This window comes from Lepisosteus platostomus, chromosome 3, assembly GCF_059453375.1.
Source record: "Lepisosteus platostomus isolate fLepPlt1 chromosome 3, fLepPlt1.hap1, whole genome shotgun sequence".
Lineage (NCBI taxonomy): Eukaryota > Metazoa > Chordata > Actinopteri > Semionotiformes > Lepisosteidae > Lepisosteus > Lepisosteus platostomus.
Genome location: NC_142613.1, coordinates 4,008,427 through 4,029,741, shown reverse-complemented (window position 1 = coordinate 4,029,741; position 21,315 = coordinate 4,008,427). Strand labels below are relative to the sequence as shown.

The 21,315-nt window shown below is 56.9% G+C and overlaps 1 protein-coding gene across 12 annotated transcripts in view; it reads right to left on the bottom strand.

The window, feature by feature from the left end:
* Nucleotides 1-21,315, bottom strand: part of huwe1 (HECT, UBA and WWE domain containing E3 ubiquitin protein ligase 1) — a 55,371-nt gene that overhangs the window by 9,629 nt on the left and 24,427 nt on the right. For 8 of the 12 annotated variants that reach the window (XM_088623975.1, XM_088623979.1, XM_088623971.1 and 5 more), the window contains 32 exons: nt 19,516-19,785; nt 18,901-19,053; nt 17,933-18,060; nt 17,289-17,370; nt 16,354-16,530; nt 15,377-15,545; nt 14,423-14,916; nt 13,426-13,630; nt 12,792-12,959; nt 12,461-12,609; nt 11,740-11,806; nt 11,162-11,376; nt 10,816-11,027; nt 10,512-10,694; nt 9,912-10,084; nt 9,588-9,727; nt 9,321-9,396; nt 8,935-9,033; nt 8,444-8,574; nt 8,144-8,303; nt 7,651-7,879; nt 7,162-7,340; nt 6,861-6,950; nt 6,421-6,581; nt 6,173-6,218; nt 4,988-5,296; nt 4,638-4,848; nt 4,391-4,515; nt 3,510-3,730; nt 2,957-3,351; nt 1,722-2,370; nt 290-1,034 (listed from right to left, as the gene is read on the bottom strand). In XM_088623975.1, coding sequence (XP_088480101.1) covers nt 290-1,034; nt 1,722-2,370; nt 2,957-3,351; nt 3,510-3,730; nt 4,391-4,515; nt 4,638-4,848; nt 4,988-5,296; nt 6,173-6,218; nt 6,421-6,581; nt 6,861-6,950; nt 7,162-7,340; nt 7,651-7,879; nt 8,144-8,303; nt 8,444-8,574; nt 8,935-9,033; nt 9,321-9,396; nt 9,588-9,727; nt 9,912-10,084; nt 10,512-10,694; nt 10,816-11,027; nt 11,162-11,376; nt 11,740-11,806; nt 12,461-12,609; nt 12,792-12,959; nt 13,426-13,630; nt 14,423-14,916; nt 15,377-15,545; nt 16,354-16,530; nt 17,289-17,370; nt 17,933-18,060; nt 18,901-19,053; nt 19,516-19,785 — 6,811 coding nt within the window. The remainder of the gene's footprint in view (nt 1-289; nt 1,035-1,721; nt 2,371-2,956; nt 3,352-3,509; nt 3,731-4,390; nt 4,516-4,637; nt 4,849-4,987; nt 5,297-6,172; nt 6,219-6,420; nt 6,582-6,860; nt 6,951-7,161; nt 7,341-7,650; nt 7,880-8,143; nt 8,304-8,443; nt 8,575-8,934; nt 9,034-9,320; nt 9,397-9,587; nt 9,728-9,911; nt 10,085-10,511; nt 10,695-10,815; nt 11,028-11,161; nt 11,377-11,739; nt 11,807-12,460; nt 12,610-12,791; nt 12,960-13,425; nt 13,631-14,422; nt 14,917-15,376; nt 15,546-16,353; nt 16,531-17,288; nt 17,371-17,932; nt 18,061-18,900; nt 19,054-19,515; nt 19,786-21,315) is intronic. The other 4 variants (XM_088623974.1, XM_088623981.1, XM_088623982.1 and 1 more) reach the window with 1 other exon arrangement.

Genomic DNA, 21,315 nt, shown 5'->3' with positions numbered 1-21,315 from the left:
CCCGATATTAAGATGCCAATTATTAACAATGATACACACCGGACATTTAGCAAATCAATACACACTGACACCAACTGGGCATCGCTATGCACAATAAAGCTGGCATGAAATGCTGACACAAAAATCATACACAACCTAATCCGACCGTTTCCATTAGTCTACGTGCATCTCAGTGGCGCAGGACAGCAACAGATGCGCTAGAACGTTTGGCACAGAAAGCCCCGGCTGGGGCGCGCGTGACGTCAAGATACCGGTACCCACTGAGTGGCCTGCCACGGCAGTTTCTTACCAACAGGTGTCGCTGTAGCAGCAGGGGCGGCGGCGGCGGAGGGCGGCTGCGTGGGCGCGACGGCAGCAGCGGGCTGTGATGGAGCCAGGGGGACGGCGGCCGGTCCGGGGGCTCCAGCGGCCGCGGCGGGCGCCCCGGCGGCCGGGGTGGGGGCAGCAGCAGGAGTGGACGGGGCAGGGGCAGAGGCCGCGGGGGCCGCGGGGTGCCCAGGCCCGGGTGGCACTTCGGTGGCTTTGTTGTCAGGCAGAGCTATGGAAATGAGCGACAGCAGGCGCAGGAGTTTCTCGGTGAGCAGCGAGCTCCGGCGAATCACCGGATGGGAGAGCATGTTCATCAGCTGGCCCAGAGGGGAGGCCTCAAGACTGCCCTGCGCGCCTTCCGACTCCCCGGCGCCCCCCAGCGGCAGGGTCTTCATGGACGCCTTGCCCTTGCGGCTCACGTTCATGTTGTCAAGTTTGACCAGGAGATCCCAAAAGTCCGTGGAGATCCCGAGGGCCTGTAGGGTGCCGCCACAAGTCAGGGAGGTGGGCTGGGGGGAGGTAGGGGTGGGCGCGGGCGTGGCTGAGGACGGGGTCTGCAGAGGGGTGGGGAGGGAGCTGGGCTGGCAGGGGGCTCGACCACCCCCTCCCCCGCCCCCTCCTCCTCCTCCTCCTCCACCCCCACCGCACAGGCGATCCCGGGGGTCGGGGTCACAGGTCGAGGGCAGGTCTTTACAGCGCTGCTGGGTGAAGTGGCTGGGGAACACCTGGTGAGAGAGAGATCGAGAAACTGCTGAGGGGAGGCATCAGGTGTTTTCAGAGAGACAGAACTAAAAGACAAGACAGGAAAGTGAGCAAGAGAGAGAAAACTTGCTCAGAGACTTAGTCAAAAAGTAAGACTGGGCGTGATACAGTCAGAATCTTACAGTCAAAAAAAAAAGACTTTTCTAAGGAAACAGTTATTTCAAGGTAGACGGAACCATCCTAACAGTATTTGACTGAAAGTGTATTAACATGCTGTCTCACTCACGGTTTGGTAACATCAGGATTTTAATAGGCTGGAAAAACTAGTCAAATGAAGCAGCAAACCAAATCGCCTTTCATGTTCTCTACAAACGGGGGGTGGCAAAGAAAGCAATGTGTATTATGGATCGTCTCTCTCTGCCCCTCCGCTGCGAGTTCATACTCCTCCCCCTTCAGGAGACGCCTCTGCGTCCCCAGGTCTAATACTAACAGACCCAGAAAATCTTTCATCCCCACTGCAAACTCTTTTTCAAACAGTGGATCGTAACCCTCTTCTCCCTTATCTTACTGTAACGCTGTTTCACTGACTTCCTGGCTGGTGAGATTTTGTCTCTCGTTGCGTAGCGGTGTTGGGAGTATCACCCCAACGGGGCAATAAATCTTGAACCGAACCGAATGACAGCATGGCGGCGGGCAGGAACGGCGCTCACCTTGGCGAGCTGTATGAGCGTGTCGAGCACGTGCCGGCAGACCACGGGCGCCGCCTGCGGGTGGATGTGCACGGTGGACCCGCCCCCGGCGTGGCGCTCCGTGTGCTTGCGCCCGCCCGCCACCGAGCGCTGGATCTGGAAGATGTTCGTCCGGCAGCCCAGCGCCGCGTCCATGGAAACGGAGAGCCAGGAGAGCTGGCTGGAGCTGCGGGACTCCACGCGGTTCAGGAGGTCCAGAGAGGACGGCGCGGGCCCGGGGGCGGCGGCGGCGGACGATGAAGAGGAGGAAGAGGGCGGGTGGAGGCCGGCTGGGGCGGAGGATGCCGCCACCAGTTTCCCAGAAGCCCCCGTCAAACCCCTCTTGCCCCGCTCGTCCTGGGAGGAGGAAGGGGCGGGCAGGGTCGGCCGGGGCGTCTCGATGCACAGCTCGCTCTCGCTGCTGCGCTGCAGGATGGACAGCAGGCTGCGGATGACCCAGCCGCGCGTCTGCGAGTGGTAGCAGAGGTTGCGCAGGACGCGGTGCAGGCGGCTGGTGTTGAGCTTGGGCTCGTCCACGAAGAGCAGCACCAGCAGGCAGGACAGGGCCTCGTGGTCCAGGAGCAGCCGGCCGCGCAAACGGAGGAGGGAGTCCACACTGGAGCTGGAGGGGCTGGGGGTCAGAGAGAGAGAGAGAGAGGGACAAATACTCTGGGATTAGAGAAACATTCTTCCCCAGATTTACAAATGAATCCCGGAATTCCCACACCTGCCAGCATCACAACTCCCAATCCGACTGGGAGACGGAGGAGGGAACTCAGTTGAACTGGCAGCCCAGTATGTGATCTCCTGTCACAGCCTGAGGAACAGTGAGCATGTCTCCCAGTAATGCTCCATATGTTTATATGGAAATATTTTATGATGTCTCTGTATTACACATGTAGTTAAATGTCGATTTTTGTATTTGTTTTGCTTTGGCAACACTGATTTTACTCATTGGTCATGCCAGTAAAGCACCTTGAATTGAACTGAACTGAGAGGGAGGCAGAGAGAGAGAGGGAGAAATGGAAAGAAAAGCAGGGTTTGCAATTTCCTCAGAAACTACTGCAGGTGACACCCAGGTGAAAACAGTAACAGAAACAATGAAGACAAGCTCAACACTGCTCTGGCCACTACAGGGGAGAAAAGACGTGTCCAAGGCGTTACAGAGTGGAGGAAACAGCCGGGGGGCACGAGCGCAGGCACGTTTCCTTTCTCACCGCGTGTGGGTGCCCGAGCCGCCCATCTGGAAGGCGCCGCCCCTCTGCACGGCGAGCCGGGTGTACTGCACGCCGCGGTTGCCCCCGAGGCGGCTGGTGAAGGCGGGCGAGCGCAGGATGGCGGACAGCGCCGAGGAGCTGCTGTGGCCGAAGAGCCGCTCGTGCATGAGCTGCCGCTGCCGCGCCTCCTGCTCGCGCCGCAGGGCCTGGGCCTCGGCGGCGATGTCGGGCGGCATCACGGCCAGCACGCTGTCCTCCATGTCCTCCAGCACGCTCCGCCGCAGCTCCGACGGCAGGGTCTGGATGAAGGTGACGGGGTCCATGTGCTGGTCGCCGCCGGCGGGCGCCTGCGAGAGCTCCCGCCGCTGCTGCTCCGCCCGCTGCTGCGCCAGGACCTGGGGGGGGGGGGGGGGGGGAGGGAGAGGGGCGTCAGCGCACCGCGGAGAGAGGGAAGTCCCAAAATCCAGAGACGGGGAGGAAGAAGAAAGCGGGAAGGTGGTGTAAAAAAAAAAAAAGAGAGGGCTTGCGAGTGGGAAACGAGGGCAGGACTGACCTCTTCCTGGATGGCGGGAGGCAGGGCGGCCAGGAACTCGGGGCTGACCTCTGTCACCCCTGCACTTCCCACCAGCGGGGGTGTGGGAGTGGGCAGGGTTGTCGTAGCGACGGGGCGGGCAGGCGGCCGGATGCCCAGCTGGTTCTGCAGAACCTCTCGCCGGATATCCTCCGGGAGGGCTGCCAGGAAAGAGGGATCGACGCCCTCTGGGAGATTAATCCCTGGGACAGAGCGAGGAGCAGTGGGGTTAATGCAGAAGGGTTTACACTACTGAGACGGCAGCTCACAGCCCCAGGTCTGGGGTCTGCGCTTTCTTTTAGACTCCCGGTTTTACTGTTTCGGCCCTCAGTCCTGGGACTTCAAAGCCCTTTGTTTCCAACACCAGCACACAGGACGGTAACCAGCCTCTGCCTTCATCTGCCTGCTCCTCCCCGTCTATGACTCGGCAGCTCCTCACAGACGAAGAGTTTGATAAACTCTGGCAGGTGGGAAGAGAACCTATTGCATCAAACGTGCCCACCAGGAAATTTATTTCCTCCTCCACAGGCCCTGCAGGCTATTTCGGGCAACATGCCTGAATGGGGGCAGTTCTGAGAGCCGAACATTACAAATCCCAATCAGCTAAACGAGAGCCAAAAGCATTTTTAAAAAAGAGGCTGCAGATAGAAAACTGAAATCAATAAGCCTGTGAAGAAGAACTCGGCTAAAGCACAAATCAATAGACAAAGGGCTTAACACAGAAGCTGGGAAGGAAACCATTGTATAGTCAGAGAGTTTACAACTGATGGAAATAACCACTGTGACAACAGCAACAGGAAAGGAATAATTTGGACGGGAACAGTTTAATGCCCATCACATTGATGCTGTCTAAGTGTGCTCACCTGCCAGCGGGTCTTCATCCTCATTGCTGGTGGAGGGCAGGGGCTCTTCCTGGATGGCCTGTGATTGGCTGTCAACGGTCTCACCCTGAGGCAGGGTCTCTCCAGGGGAGGAGACAGGGGCGGAGCTGCAGGAAGGAGGGAGGAGAATGCAGGACAAGTTGCCTAAATGCATACATCATCTCGTATGGCAAAATTAGGCACTGCCACCTTTTTGTGTGTGCGTTTCAGGGTGAATCTGAGCACTGACCTAACGTCTCCCTCTCTCTGGCTGTCGGGCTCCACGCCTGCCCCACCCCCCGGCAGCTCCCTGGCTCCCTCATTGGCTGTTGCCGTGGCGGCAGGCTCCTCCAGGGTCCCGGCAGAGGCGGGGCTGCTGGTGTCCATCGGAGACCCTTCAAGCTGAGAACTGACGGCAGTCAGCGCGTCCGAGCCCTCGACGCGCTCCGGACTGAGAGAGGCTGGGAGAGAGAGACAGGGGGAGAAAGTCTCAGCTGACGACGGTCATTCAAAATCAGCAACGTTGTGTCTCAGCTCTTCAAGTGGCTCTCAAAACGGCACACTGTCGTCGGGCAGTCCGAGTAAGCCGGTCCCGCTCACCGATGGTGGGGGCGGGGGACATTTCCATCTGCGTCGCCTCGGCCTCGCTGCTTGGCCTATCAGACGCCGGCAGCTCTGGGAGCTCCGCCCCCGACAGAGCCGCCAGCGCATCGGATCGTGTCTCGGACAGCAGCCCTCCCTGCAGGAGCTCCGCGATGGGCTGGTGCTGCTGGGCGACTGCGGTCTCCAGGGTAACCAGGGCATCGGGGGCGGTGGGCGTGCCCTCGCCCGAGGGCGGCGCGGTCAAGAATCCCTCAGATCCCCTGGGGGCGTCGAGGCAGGACGACACACACTGGGCCTGGTCACCCTCTTAAAAGGCAGAGGGAGGAGGGAACAGAATGGGAAGGGAGGAATGGGAAAGAGAAATAGTAGTGAGGGAAACGGCAGAAACCGCAATAAAAGCAACATCTGGCAACGTCAGCATCTGAGTCTGAACGATTATTACCCCAGTTCCCAGTATCTCATCTCCTCCGTGTTCCTGTGGGATTTTGGGTGGGGGGGATGTGTGGAGCTGCTCCACTGGGGAAGGCAGTAAGTTGTATAGTTATCTCCGCAAGGGGGCACGCATCCCAAACCCCAACAACAACACAACTTACTACCTCACCCCAGCAGAGCCCTGGTCCTCCTCTCAAGAGCTACACCCAAAGGGGGGGGGGGGGGGAGAACAACAAAGACGCACAGACAGCGTACAACATGTGCGTAAACGAACCACACAACCATACAGAAAAAACAGACGCATTGTCATATACTGTAGCTGATATCAGGCCAGAGCTAGTATCTGGCGAGGCCACTGCTGTACACTCTCCATGCAGAGCTGATCTCAAGTTCTGACTGGATAGTAGTGATCGATCTTCTCCGCGATTGACTGTGGGGCTCTTTCCTTCTTTTACTCCTCCTGCCAGAAGCGATCTGCTGCTCTGCGGGTCGCCGTGGGAAAGACAGTAGGCTGTATAGTTATCTCCGAGATCGGGTATGATCCTAAAACTATACAAACTACTACCTCAGCCCACAGCGCCCAGACTGTCCGTCCCTCGGGTGTCTCCGCACTCCGTTTATTTTCCTGTAAACCTGCTCAGTTAAAAGCTTGCCAAGTCCCGTCACCCACTGTGGAAAGCCTGCAAAAGTGATGCACATGTTGCTTGCAAAAAGGAGAGAGACAAGTGTGTGAAATGCGAAGGCACGTACCAGCAGAGTTCTGTCCTGTAGCACCGACGGCACGCATGCCCGAGCCCTGTTGAGTTAAAAGGGCAGAGGTGAGACAGACTCAGGGCATTGCTGTGCAAACCCTTAACTAAAGCCCACACACAAAGAAACGGGTTTTGACTGGAAAACAGGGTGAAATGCGGGTGATCGTATGCAATCGCTTCTGCAAAGAAGCAAGGGTGCCAACTTGAACAGGAGGCTCGTAGGAATCTTGTCCTTTCTTCGCTAACCTGTAGGCTCTGCTCCCGCCCTTCCTCTCCTCCGCTGGGCGCTTTCTCGCTCTGCTTGGCCTCCTCCTCCTCGGCCAGCTGCCTCCTCCTCTTCTCCCTCCTCTCCTCCAGCTCCTCGTCCCTCAGGCTCTCCAGGTGCTGCATGATGGGCACCTTCACCACTGAGAGGGTAGTAGACGAGGAGAAAAAGGCACAGGGAGGGAGGAGAGGGACACAGAGGGGGATATAATAAGAAAGAGACCAGCCACAGAGAAAGAAGCGGTTATTCAAGAGTTTGAGGCTGCACTGTGAACACTGTAGTGGGAATTCTGAATGTTCAAGACTGTGTTCTCAAGAATCTAGTGGGCATATGGGTTATTAGAAAACTATTAGACAAAACAGATTCAGGGAACCATCTTCAGGGAAGTCGCCTACGATGGACAACAAGGCGAGTGTCCTACCTGCCACACAGTCGTGCATGCTTTCAGCATCCAGCACTTTGCACTCATCGGTCCAGCGGGTCAAGGCCGTGGGGATGCTGGACAGCGTGCCTGACAAGACAGACGGTATGAAAGATAAGACACAGACAAGGGAGCCATAGGAACACAGAGCTGTCCCTCCGAGCTGCTTCATAGTCTCGGCCTGATTCCTTGTCCGATTGTGGCTCTTCTCCCAACAAACACCCCCCACCCCCTCCACCAAATCCTCCCTCGTTATTCCATCCTCCCCCCCCCCCCCTTCCGCTCTCCCCACCCGCCTCACCAGCCTGTCCGCCGGTGCTGCTCTGCTCGTGGAAGAAGTCGTCCAGCAGCTCGTCGTCGGAACGGGCGATGATGTGCACGTCGTCGTTGCCGACCAGGAGCCGCGCCCTGCCCCGGGACTGCAGGGGCAGGCTGCTGGACAGCTGTAGGATGTCGGCCGCGGCGCTGGGGCCCAATAACCTGGGGGGCCGGCAGAGAGTGAGAGAGGTGCAGCAGAGCAGGTGGGGAGAGAGGAGGGACAGAGAGGGAAAAGGGGACCAGGCAGAGGAGGAGGCAGCAGAGGTTAGAGAAAAGGGAGGAAAAAAGAGGGGAGGGCAGGAACAGAGAGAAGGAAAAGGGAAACAGAAGAGAGCAGGTAAAAAGTTAACAAGACTGTACAGAAAGAAAACTGCAGAACACAAACACATGCACACCATATGGAGATATGGGGGGAGCAGGGTGCTCAGTAATTGCAGCCAAGTGACAAATACACCCCGACTGGGAGGGGTACCTCTGCAGGATGAGGGGGGGGTTGGGCTGTCGGTTGCCAGGGTAATGCACGTGGATGGTGTGCCCGGTGTTGGCGGTCAGCTGGCGTAGCGTGCGCTGGCTGCGGCCAATGCCCTGGGCCAGCCGACCTCCTCCGGCGCCGCCCCCGAGAGTCAGGGTGCTGTGGTCGGCGTGTCGCACCATCAGAGGATGGGTGCTCGGGATATTGCCGGGAGAGGGAGGGATGTCAGCTGGAGAGAGAGATAACAGAGACTATTTTTAAGCCAAATTAAATATACCAGATCTCTGCTCCAATCACATCATTATCAGTATCTACACTACTTTTCACCAAAACAGTTTTACATACAGCGTTATCTTTTACTGGTGGGGAAACTGCTATCCTTGCGATCCTGATGATTTCCGTGCAGTGTATCAGCAGCGGAAGGCAGTGCCATTATCAGGGAGTACTTCCCTGTGTTATAAACTTCGCTGCCGGTCAGGTAGCGCATTCTCACCTGTGGTGGAGAACATGTTGTCAAACTCGATGATGAGGTCGTCGTCGCGGTCGAACCTCTCGAACCGGATGTGCGGCGCAGTGTTGATGTCGGGATAGTCTTCATCCAGCTCCATCTCTGAGCCGTCGTCGTCATCATCCTCATCTCCCTCCTCGTCATCCTGGGAGGGAGGGGGGAAGAAGATAGAAAAATAAGGGGTTATGACACATTATAGCCATAGCCTGTATGATACAGAGAGAATTCTCTCCAGGGGCTGTCCGTTTTCCACCCTCAGTTTGCAATCTGTGTACAGGGGCTGACCTGGTCATCCTCCTCCTCTTCCTCCTCCTCCTCTTCTTCCTCATCCTGGCTGTCCTCGTCCTCATTGCTGCCGCTGCTGTCCTCCTCCTGTGTATGCTCCTCGTCCTCTGGCTCCAGGATGTTCATGGAGTCTGAGAGTCAGAGTGCGGACAACAGTGCTGTTACTGCAGTACTACAGCAAGGAATCAGCCTGAACACTGTAGAGGAGTCCTGCCGTAGCAGGTAATAAAGCCACCACATACAGAACAGAGGTGTTGTCATGTTGTACTTGTACAACCACTATATTACTTTTTGTTGCAATGCAACTCCAACAGGAGGAAGTGAGACTATTGGGCGACACTGGATTTTAAAGGGTCTATTACATTGTAATTACACTGGACATTCCAACACAACAAACAGATGACCCGGTAATTTCAGAGTTAGTACAGCGCTGCTGCACTGTGTTATGTTATTTCAGTTGGTGTTACGACGTGTTATCATACAGTCATTACCCTCTCGGTTGGCCTGCAGCGTGGAGGCCTGGCTCAGGTTGGAGGGAGCTTCATCCATCAGAACGTCCTCCTGAGACTCGTCCTCGCCGCTGCGGCCCACTGCGTGACAGGTCCAAGAGCCCATCAGTTAAGCTGCTCTTTTCAGATTCTCAAATGATGCACACATGCTCTCTCCTGTCCATCCTGCCCCCCCCCCTTCTCTCCCTCTCATTTTCGGCCTCAGTTGACAACAGTTCATTCTCCCTCGCCCCTTCGCACTCCTCTCCCTTGTCGACCTGCTTTCCTGCTCTCGGCAATAATACCATCACCGGATCTCTCCATTTTCCTTTTTTTCCTCCTCCCCAAATCCATCCCCTCCCTTCCCCACCCCTCTCCCTGCTTCTCACCAATGATTGCACTGTTCACAGTCCCAGCGTCTCTCTCCAACAGCTCGTCGATCAGGTCCACCAGCTCGTTCTCCACCTGGAGCACACGGAGTTTAGACTTGAAGCCGCGGGTTCCGTATTGTGTAGAAAAGCGAGTGCGGTGTTACGCACAGAGGTGTGGGCGTGTGGTGTGCAGGGCTGCACGGTGTTACACACTACACATTGTACGGTTGCGTGCCGGGCTGTTGTGTAATTTGCCGGGTGGGGCATAGCCTGCTGTGTACTGACCTGCATCTCCTGCGTGTTGAGGACCTCAGGCTGTCCGGCAATCACCACGGTGTCCCCCTCCGCCTCCCCATCCATGAGGTCGTTGTCCGTCCCCGCTGCCGGGGTGCTGTCCTCCTGCGGCTCAGCCTCTCCGGGTTCTCCTGAGACAGAAGGAGGAAGGAGAGGTAAGGAGTCTTTTAAATGTTCAGCAGTCTGAAATATCAACGACGTGAGACCTCGTGAACTCGGCTGGGTTAATTTAACCCTCCTGATCGGGGTTTTGGGTCAGTGCGCGTGACCCGTTGACAAGCGTGGTAGAGGTCAGTGTGGCCCGGCGTACGTTACCTGTGTCCTGCGTGTTGCTGTTGCTGTCCCTGGCCGTTCCGGCGGTGTCCTGCTCAGTCTTGCTCTTGCTGGAGGTGCTCTTGCTCCCAAACAGGCTGCTGGGCTGGTTCACGATCCGAGAGAGCGTCTCCAGAGGCTTTAGGGCCGCGTTCACTGTGTTGGCCATGTTAGGACTGAGGGAGAGACAGACAGGCAGGTGCTGTCAATGAACACATTAGCTGCATAACGCTGCTGACACTCACACCATCAATTAACAGCAAGGTACACACCAGAAAGGACAAGAGGCAGTCACACTGAGCACATATGCACCCAGTTCATGCAGAGATTACCATTGGCCCAATTCATCTCTCCGGTGACCTGCACAAAATTCCAATTGCTTTCGACAAATGACTGACTACTTCCTTCCCTGGAGGATGTTACCCTCGCAACTGTGCTTCAACGTCAACGTTAGCCTCTAGGACCAAGAATAAGGCAATCATCCCATCCATTACATTTTTAATGAGGTAAGGAATCAACCCCGAATTCCTTGAGGAGGTCTCCCGAAATCTACACAGAGACAGTGTGGAGCACGCCGTTTGCCGTGCGCGCCGGCGCCTGTACCTGGACAGGTCAAGGCTGTGGGGCACCCGGGCCAGGTCATTGACCAGCCCCTTCTTCAGGAACAGGCGGATGATGTTGTTCATGCCGTTGTGCTGGGTCTTGGCGGCGGCCGTGCTGTAGAAGCTGGAGGTGGAGGGGCAGGACTCCATGATGGTGCTGATAATGCACATCACCGCTTGCAGCCTGCGGCGAGGAGGAGGGGGAGATAGGATTAATATGATTAAGGGGAGGAGAGCGTGGAGAGAACAAACACACAAGAAGACAAGCAAGAGGAAGACGTGGGGGTGCGAAGCGCGCCGCTTACCGCGCGTGTTTCTCCGTGCTCTCGGCCATGGCGAGTGCGCGGCTCAGAGCCGCCTTCACCTCATTCACCAGGGCGACTTGGGCGTCCGTGCCGGTGCCCGCGGCTGCCAGGCTGGCCAGGAACAGCCGCGCCAGGGCGGGCGTGTCTTTGTCCTCCGAGTTCTGAGTGTGGGGGAGCAGGTGGTCCAGCACAAACGCCAGCACGCTGCAGTCCTGGAGGAAGAAAGGATGAGAGTGAGAGGTCGAGACGCTAGCAGACAACAGACAAACAAAAGGACAACAAAGAGGGAGGGAAAGCTGGAAACGGAGAGGGAGAAGGAAGGGACAGGAGCGGGAGAAACCCTGACCTCCTTGATGAGCTCGCTCTGGCCGGCCGTGTAGCAGTAGGAGGCGATGAGCGTGGCGATGCCCACATAGGAGCGCACCAGCTCGGCCAGCAGTCGCAGAATGGTGGAGGTGGGCATCAGCGGCTTGCTGGCCTTGGCCTTGACTCGGGGGTCCTCTGCTGCCCGCTCCCCCTCCCGGTCCTTCTTCCCATCGCGGGCCTCCTCCGGAGTGGAGGCTGCAGGAGCGAGGCGGACACAGAGGGGTGAGTAACATGTGAACATGTGCTCCCCACACGGTAACACGGCACTGAGAGAAGGCGCGCACGAGCGACGGCGCGGGGGCGTGACCCAGCATGGAGAGCGGGCGCAAGAGAGAGCCGCACAAAGAAACCCAGCTCTTACCACGCTGGGCGGGCCTCCCCATCCCAGCGTTTCGGCAACACCTGGGTACACGAAGCACAACAGAGTACTTTCAGAGCAGAGAGGGAGAGATGCTTCAAGCTGTCGCGGCAGTAAAGCCCGTGACAAACTGGAGAAGGGGCAGAAGGACGAGAACATACAGAGGGTACAGTGCCAACAGGGCCAGCAGACAGGCTTACCCTCTCCCTGTGGGGTGCCGGACTGGGAAGACTCCGCTGCACTGCTGTCAGCTGCAAACACCTGGGCCTGGAGAGACAGGGAAATATAAATTAGTCTTCGGAAAGACCGGCAACCGTACAGACACGCACTGTGAACCTCCCCAACCCCACCAAAACACTTAAGGCACTGTTCAAACACTCGCGTTGCGCGCGCACACACACACTGGACTCCCTCAGCACCACTACCCCCTAAATCTTCCCCTGCACCACTCCACAGGCAGAGGGTGGCTCTGTGGCTAAGGATCTGCGCCTGTGGCTGGAAGGTTGCCGGTTCAAATCCCGCAGCTGGCAGAGGAATCGTATTCCGTTGGGCCCCTGAGCAAGGCCCTTCACCCCAACTGCTCCAGGGGCGCCGTACAATGGCTGACCCTGCGCTCTGACCCCAGGCTCTCTCCCTGTCTGTGTGTCTGTGTATCTCATGGAGAGCAAGCTGGGGTATGCAAAAAGATAATTCTTAATGCAAGAAATTGTAAAGGGTTAATAAAGCGATGATATTATTATATTATTCCCCTCCCTCACTCCTCAATGCTCTCAGACCGACTGGGGGACGGCCACACACAGACCAACCCAAGGCGCACTCCACGTGAGAGAGAGACTGACATGCACACCACATGCGTGCACTCACACAGACAAATAGGAAAATGGGGCGGGGTGGGGGCGGGGTGCACAAAGGCAGACTGACATTGATATTGAAGGCCGTCTGTGCGTCGTAGTCGCTGCCCTGGCGGGTCAGTCTGTACTGCTGATAGACGTCATCTCCCACATCCTGCAGCATCTGACACAACTCCTGGCTGCCCGACGCTGCCACTCCTCGGGGCTCCCCGCGCTCCGCTGAGGGGGAGACGGGCACAGGGGGGGGAGGAGGAAGACAGAAAGCAGAGACGAGAGAGAGAGAGAGAGAAAGAGAAAGAGCATGGGAAAGACATGTTAATGCACATCTGCCACAGCAGGAAGACAGATTTCTGTACTTTTACAATCCGACAAGACGCCCGCCCCCTCCCCGCCTCTCTCACCCTCCTCCGGGGCGTGGTACGCGGCCAGGGCGTTGAGCATGTCGTAGATGACCTCTTTGATGGGCTCGGGGATGGGCGGCAGTGGGGACAGCTTGAGAGGCGTGGTCTTCACCAGCTGCACTGCATTGGGGCCCTTAATGCGCAGGTTCTCGAACTCGTCGTCGGAGGCTGGGGGGGGGGGCAGAGGGAGAGAGGGAGGGAGGGAGGAAAAACAAGAGAAGGAAAGATGAGGGAGCGATGGAGGGGAAGCAGAAAGAGGAGTGGGAAAGCGGTCTCGGCACAAACTGCCCGGGAAGGCCTGACCCACCTATGCAGTTATAATGAACACATCCGGGTCAATGCATTGCTGTATTTTGAACCCCGTCATTAACTCGCAGCAGACCAGCATGTTTGTTTACAGCTTTTTTTATAACGCCATTAGGTATTTTTTTTGTGTACGTCACACACTCCTGTCACCTTCGTCCACTCTCCCTTTACCCCCTCTGATTTTCTCTACCCTGCAAGAACTTTCCCTTTCCCCTTCGTCTTCCAGAACCCCTCTCCCCCCATTTCACTGCACACCGCAGCGCGCCAGCCTCTCGGCTCGCCCGGGGGGGGGGGCGTGTGAGGTGTCTCGGGCCGTCTTCCCTCTCACCCCTCTCACCGGTCCCTGTTCCTCGGGGTGCAGGCAGGGCAATGCGGATGCAGTTGGTGGCCACTTCGGTGAAGCACTCGGGGTTGCGGCAGGCGGCGGGCCCCAGCACCCGCAGAATGTAGTTGATCTCCCGAGAGCCGAGGCTCCCCGAAACCACGCCGGACGTGGTGCTGCCCGCCCCGCTCGTCACCGCTGACCGCACCACCTGCACGGGCACAGACCAGGCGGGGGAGGTTAATGATATGAAACTAGGTAGGCCCCAGGGAGTCAGGTGGGATGTTCTACCTCCACAGCCTAAATAAATCCCGTCCCTAAACCAAGGCTGCCTTTTTTTTATAGTATTTTCACTCCTTTTGGGTGAACAAATGAGGTGCAAATCTAAATAATTGGCTTTTTTCAAAGCTTAAAGGTTTTGGCCAATTTCTTAACTTGAAGAGCAGGAGATTAACTGCTTACATCCCAAGTCCATCCCACAAAAACCTTTTCCCCCCCTCATTCTCCCGACTGTACCCTACCACCCTGCCACTTTCTCCACAGTGTTCCCGAGCATGGCGGGGGTCCTCGACGATGTGCCAACTTAAAACATTGTTCAGAGGAACAAGAGGGGGAGGTCCTGTTAGAAATCTGCCTCTGGCCTGGCTTGAGTGCACTGTAGCCTCAGTTTAAGCCCTGAACCAGGCCTCTGCTGTCTATATTTACAAAGTCATGACAACACGGGTAAGGAAACTACCTCTGGAGGTCTGTGGCACACAGGAGAACTCAAAGGTTAAAACAGACACCTGCTGCATGCAACTGTGTCAGAAATAACTGGTGTACGCGTCACCTCAGGAGTAACTGAAAGGCAGGGATGACGTTATCGGGAATAGCCACTGGGCCATAAGTGGAGGTGTTTTCTATGATTCCAATACGATTGGCAATGGTCACTCTTAAACCCCACCGACAGGTGTCAGTCTGTACCCCCACCACCCTGCCAGTGCACCCCCCCCGGAGGCAGTACCTTCTCCATGGTGTGCTTGAGCGTGGCGGGGTCCTCGATGATGTGCCGGAACAGCAGGGTGACCAGCGGGGTGAAGCCGTTGAAGCCCGAGCTCTGCGTGAGGCCGAGGATCATGCGCGTGCTCTTCAGCTCGGCGAACATCATGGCGAAGTGGTGCGTGCGCGTCAGCCGCAGGCACAGCCGCAGCGTGGCGTGGAGCGTGTCCGGGTCCACCGGCACGCTGATCATACTGACGCACGCGCGGATCAGGACCGTGGTCATGTCCTCGGAGAGGCCCTGGATCACCACGCCCGCCTGGGCCGGTTCCGGGGGGCTCTCCTGGGCAGGGGCCGAGGAACCGGGAGCAGGACCGGCGGGCCCGAGCTGCACCGGGGCTGGCGTGGGCGTGGCTGCTGGTGCCGAGGGTGGGAGCAAGCTGGCGGTGGTGTCTTTCTCCTGCTGCTGCTCCTTCTCTTTGGTGGCAGGGGTCATCTCTACTGCTGCAGGGGGCGGCACTAGTACAGAGAGAGAGGAGGAGTGAAGGAGACACATGGACAGGGCGGCCAGTGGGTCCACCTGTACTGAAAGTCCAGTGTCAGTACACGACCTTGGCCAGCTACCCTCTCTGCCTCCACCTCCGAAGTTCAGCTTATAAGTTTCTTCCATCGCGTCGCTAACTTTTAAGGTAACACTTTTCAACGTGCAATGACATTCTCCGTCACTAGAGATTGTAATAAAATCCTGACCCTTTATTCTAGTTTTGTTACTGCGATATTCAGATAAAATGTAGTTTGTTCGTGCACTGCAGAACATTAGTGAGAGATAATAAGGGGTCAGGAACATGTCCGTTTACATTTTACCCTTATAAAATAACAAGAGCTGCACACCCCGTGGGGAAAAAAAAAAAGATTCTGAACAGGTCCCTCTCTGGATTGCAATCGGAGGGACACCTGCTTGAGCCTGTGCCAGCCTTACCCGTGTCAGAGTGTGGGTTCTCAGCCTTGGCTCTCTCTCCAGCCTCCTTGCTCTCCTCCACTGCCCTCTCCAGCTCCTGCCCGTTGCCATTCTTGGAGGCCTTCCCGATGCGCGGCACACGCTGCACGGTCAGCATCACCGGCCGCCGGTTCCCCGTCTCCTCGTTCACCTGACGAGCGCAGGAGCGGGAACAGAGGGGAAAAGATTCTTTCAGCCATCTCGGCACTCATCACGCTCAAAAACAACAGGCCAGGATGTTAAGACCTCTGTTTTGACATGTACATCATACAGAACAAGAGCACAGGACTGAACAGCTTAACCTGAAGTCCAGTGCAGCACTGTGAATCCTGACATGGTGCATCAACACAACTTGGACATCATACCTTGTATGACAGGTAGCAGACAGCTTCATCTGGTGTAGCACTAATCTCACAGCAGCTTATAACAGTAAGCACAGCCATGTACAGCAACAACAGCATATAGCAGGTAGCAGACGGTTTTGTCTGGTGTAGCACTGGCCTATAGCATGCTACTGAAGTATGCATCACTGTGAATTCTGAGTACAATGTGCAGCACAGCAGCTTACAATAATATATTGCTGGTAATACATGGTTTTGTCTGGTGTAGCACTGGCCTATAGCATGGTACTGAAGTATGCATCACTGTGAATTCTGAGTACAATGTGCAGCACAGCAGCTTACAATAATATACTGCTGGTAATACATGGTTTTGTCTGGTGTAGCACTGGCCTATAGCATGCTACTGAAGTATGCATCACTGTGAATTCTGAGTACAATGTGCAGCACAGCAGCTTACAATAATATACTGCTGGTAATACATGGTTTTGTCTGGTGTAGCACTGGCCTATAGCATGCTACTGAAGTATGCATCACTGTGAATTGAGTACAACATGTAGCACAGCAGCTTACAGTAATGCCCAGCAGGCAGCAGACGGTTTTGTCTGGTGTAGCACTGACCTGCACCATGGTGTTGAACTGCACAGTATAGCGCCTCCTGCCTGCAGTGAAGCGCACGCTGCTCTCGCCTCCCCGCCAGGCAGTGTCGATCGTGCTGTTGTTGCTGGCGCTGTAGCTGCACCAGCGGCCCGACCGGTCGTCAAACCAGCGCCAGTTATTACCGTTGGGCTGCAGGTACTGGTGGCGCAGCAGGGCGGGGGTGGTGGGGGGAGAAAGGGATGTCAGATCGAGCGGCGCCAACGTTATCGCCCTCATCGGCATACCCGGGGTCATGATCGCAGTCTGCCTTCACTGTCTAGCTGTCCTCTCATTACTTAATCTGAATGCTTCTGCATCCATTTTCAGCTCTCCTGTGCCTTGAGATGGCCAAGTCACTCATCTTTTATTTCACTAATTTTCAGTTTCTGGAATAAAGCTCTTATAAAGCAAATTATTAGAATGCTCCTGTTCCAAAGACTAGCGGAGCCCTGGTCTTTTAACACCCTTATAAACCCAGGGTTCAGCCTCAGTATCCTCCCTTCTCCTGCACACACCTGCTCTGGAAGGACACCTCCACAGGAGATATCAAACCTGGAAATGAGCCTCTGTTTTTGACTAAAAGTCTCTTTTGCTGTCTATCAGTAAAAGTTAAAAATGTAACAAAGAAAAATTAACATAACCCATCAAACAAAGCATGGTTTAGGAAGAATAGAATACGCAGGACTCAAAGTTCTTCCAGTTGTTCACAACAATTTCTTTGTTTCCAGCCTTTCAGATTTTCTTTTTACAATTATGTTACCATGACACAAAGCCCTGAGCAAACTCTCAAAAACGCAAATTATTGCTGAATTTGCATAGATAAAGCAACTTCAATTAGAGTCTGCACTTCACGATGCGATTATACTCTCGCCTCGTTACACCTGTGCCAGGCAGCTGTGTTTCTCCGCTTTGCCCACCTTATTCATCTGAGCCCTGCGCTTGGAGGACACGGCTGTCTTCTCGTAGAAATCGATCAGCAGCAACACTGGGGTGATCCACCTGGGTGAGGGCAACAAGAGACGGGACACTTTAAAATCTGCAAAGGTATTGAAGGCAATGAAACACCGTGGCACGAGCCTACAGAGTTTCCTTTCTCTTTAGGGATCAGGGAAAACGGTGATGCCCTCCCTCTAGGACCGGACTGTCCAGGCAGCTGTGTCGTCACTAGACATCCACGGAAACAAACCGATGGCCTGCACGAGAGCTGAAACACACCGCAGACTAAGATACGTTGCCGAGCGCAGAGAGGAACCACGTCTCCACTTGGATTAACCCTGCCACAGCGGGACACAGCAAAACCACCTGCCACATGCACTTGCCTGTCCAGGTCAATCCCCAGACATCAGATGGAGTGGTCTGTTTGTGTGGATGTTGTGGGTTGCATATGCATGGATACCATTCAGTGAACACACTGGCAATGCCTGGACAGCATGCTCAGTGCAGGGTTCCCACCCGCCCACAAATCTATGTCTGTAAATAAAGGTGAGTGTTTACATTTATAAAAAAGGGTTTAGTGGTGTTAAGTCCATTAAAAAATAAATTGCAAGGCTGTCCGTCTTACTTGGGTGTCTGAACCTCCTTCTGCTCCTTGGCGGCCTGAAGGCAGGGCTGCACCACCTCCAGAAGCTTAATCAGGACATTGAGGATCCCACTGGTTTCCACCACCCGCGCACATGACAGCTTCAGCTCCTACACCGAGAGAGGGAGGGAGAGGGAGTCAGCCCACAGTGCCGGACAGACAGCGGGAGAGGGAGGGAGAGGGAGTCAGCCCACAGTGCCGGACAGACAGCGGGAGAGGGAGGGAGAGGGAGTCAGCCCACAGTGCCGGACAGACAGCGGGAGAGGGAGGGAGAGGGAGTCAGCCCACAGTGCCGGACAGACAGCGGGAGAGGGAGGGAGAGGGAGTCAGCCCACAGTGCCGGACAGACAGCGGGAGAGGGAGGGAGAGGGAGTCAGCCCACAGTGCCGGACAGACAGCGGGAGAGGGAGGGAGAGGGAGTCAGCCCACAGTGCCGGACAGACAGCGGGAGAGGGAGGGAGAGGGAGTCAGCCCACAGTGCCGGACAGACAGCGGGAGAGGGAGGGAGAGGGAGTCAGCCCACAGTGCCGGACAGACAGCGGGAGAGGGAGGGAGAGGGAGTCAGCCCACAGTGCCGGACAGACAGCGGGAGAGGGAGGGAGAGGGAGTCAGCCCACAGTGCCGGACAGACAGCGGGAGAGGGAGTCAGCCCACAGTGCCGGACAGACAGCGGCAGAGGGAATAAGCGCACAGTGCCGGACACCGGGAGAGGGAGCAGGTGTTAGTGTACAGTGCCGGACACCGAGGGAGAAACAGAAATGGGCAAGACGAGGATATCACTGGACACAGATGCTGCACTGAGACTTGAAAAAGCAAAAGAGTTAGGCTGATTCTCCACTGGACACCGACACTGCAGACATACGAACAGAGAAATAATTAAATACATGCTGTTGGGCACAAGCACTGAACTTGGGGAGGAAAACGGTGTGTGTGTGTGTGTCTCTCGGTACCTCAAAGAGCAGAGTGAGCAGCAGGATGCGCGTGGCCAGGTTAGAGGCCTGTGGCAGAGTCGCCATTTGGCTGGTCCACTCCGATACGGTCTTGGTGTCGCTGGTGGTAAGCGGAAGGGCTGCTTTGATCAGCACATCGGCAGCCTCCCACACCTGCAGAGAGCAGGAGACACAGGGTGAGCAGTCCTCGCAGACAGGAGCACATAACACTTGCATATTATGGGTTACAATTACCACAAGGCAAATCGTAGCCGTCTCAAACCGTATTAGTCAACACACAGCGTGAAGGTGAAAAGTCGGTGTATAACACAAATACAAATATACCAGTTTTATACCTGAACACTGTGTAAAACAAGTAATAGGTTTATTCCATGCTGGAATAAACCTTGAATTCTGGAATATTCCATATTCAGCATGGAATAAACCTATTACTTGTTCCTTTGCAGCCTACACATGCTGACGCAGCTGCCCACCTGAACTACTACTGTGTAAAACAGGCACACGTCAGACACTTTTAAAGCGTTTCATCGCACTTGTGCACAAGACAAATACGCTGAACAACTAGAGCGTTGCGGTTAGGATGCGTGTATCACAGGTGCACCCCCGTGGCCTCACCTGGTTGACCACCTGGCGCAGGATCATGTCGCGGTACTCGGGCCCGTTCCTCTTGATGGCGGTCATGATGAGGTCGCACACGCGGTACACCGTGTCCGGCAGCTCGTCCAGCAGGTGGAAGCAGCCGGGCAGCATGGTGTCGGTGAAGTTGTGGAGCTCCGTGGAGTCCAGCGGCTCGGCCTCCAGGAAGCGCTCCAGGCACCGCCCCTCTTCCTCCTCCGCCCGCTCCCGCGCTCGCCGCTCCTCCTCCTCGCGGCGACGGGCCGCCTCCTGGCGGGGGGGGGGGGAGCGGGAGCGATGCGCCGTGGAGAGACAGGCAAGCAAGGGCAGAGAGGAAACGTTATTGGAGAAATATTGAGAGAGAGAAGGGAAAGGGGAAGGCGAGAAAGAAGAAGATGGAGGAGAAGAGAAGGAGAGTCAAAAGAGTAACAGACAAGGGACAACAGAGAGAGGGGGAAAAAGGTTTATTGACAAACGCATGCAATAGGCGCCGGTGTGTGTGGTAGTGTGCGACCACGTGCAGCTGACCCTGTGTGTGGCCCTGTCTGTGGGTGTGCGTAGCAGGTGCCGGCGAGTGTGGCCCTGCGCGTGCGGTGTGTGTGCGGGTGCGTGTGGCCCTGCGCGTGCGGTGTGTGTGCGGGTGCGTGCGGCCCTGCGCGTGCGGTGTGTGTGCGGGTGCGTGCGGCCCTGCGCGTGCGGTGTGTGTGCGGGTGCGTGCGGCCCTGCGCGTGCGGTGTGTGTGGCCCTGTGTGTGCGGTGTGTGTGGCCCTGTGTGCGGCTGTGTGTGGCCCTGAGTGTGCGGTAGGTGCCGGTGCGTGGCCCTGAGTGTGTGGTAGGTGCCGGTGCGTGGCCCTGTGTGTGCGGCTGTGTGTGGCCCTGTGTGTGCGGTGTGTGTGGCCCTGTGTGTGCGGCTGTGCGTGGCCCTGTGTGTGCGGCTGTGCGTGGCCCTGAGTGTGTGGTAGGTGCCGGTGCGTGGCCCTGTGTGTGCGGCTGTGTGTGGCCCTGTGTGTGCGGTGTGTGTGGCCCTGTGTGTGCGGTGTGTGTGGCCCTGTGTGTGCGGCTGTGTGTGGCCCTGTGTGTGCGGTAGGTGCCGGTGCGTGGCCCTGAGTGTGTGGTAGGTGCCGGTGCGTGGCCCTGTGTGTGCGGTGTGTGTGGCCCTGTGTGTGCGGCTGTGTGTGGCCCTGTGTGTGCGGTGTGTGTGGCCCTGTGTGTGCGGTAGGTGCCGGTGCGTGGCCTGGCCCTGTGTGTGCGGTAGGTGCCGGTGCGTGGCCCTGTGTGTGCGGTGTGCGTGGCCCTGTGTGTGCGGTGTGTGTGGCCCTGTGTGTGCGGTGTGCGTGGCCCTGTGTGTGCGGTGTGTGTGGCCCTGTGTGTGCGGTAGGTGCCGGTGCGTGGCCTGGCCCTGTGTGTGCGGTAGGTGCCGGTGCGTGGCCCTGTGTGTGCGGTGTGCGTGGCCCTGTGTGTGCGGTAGGTGCCGGTGCGTGGCCCTGTGTGTGCGGTGTGCGTGGCCCTGTGTGTGCGGTAGGTGCCGGTGCGTGGCCTGGCCCTGTGTGTGCGGTAGGTGCCGGTGCGTGGCCTGGCCCTGTGTGTGCGGTAGGTGCCGGTGCGTGGCCCTGTGTGTGCGGTGTGTGTGGCCCTGTGTGTGCGGCTGTGTGTGGCCCTGTGTGTGCGGTAGGTGCCGGTGCGTGGCCCTGTGTGTGCGGTGTGCGTGGCCCTGTGTGTGCGGTGTGCGTGGCCCTGTGTGTGCGGTAGGTGCCGGTGCGTGGCCTGGCCCTGTGTGTGCGGTAGGTGCCGGTGCGTGGC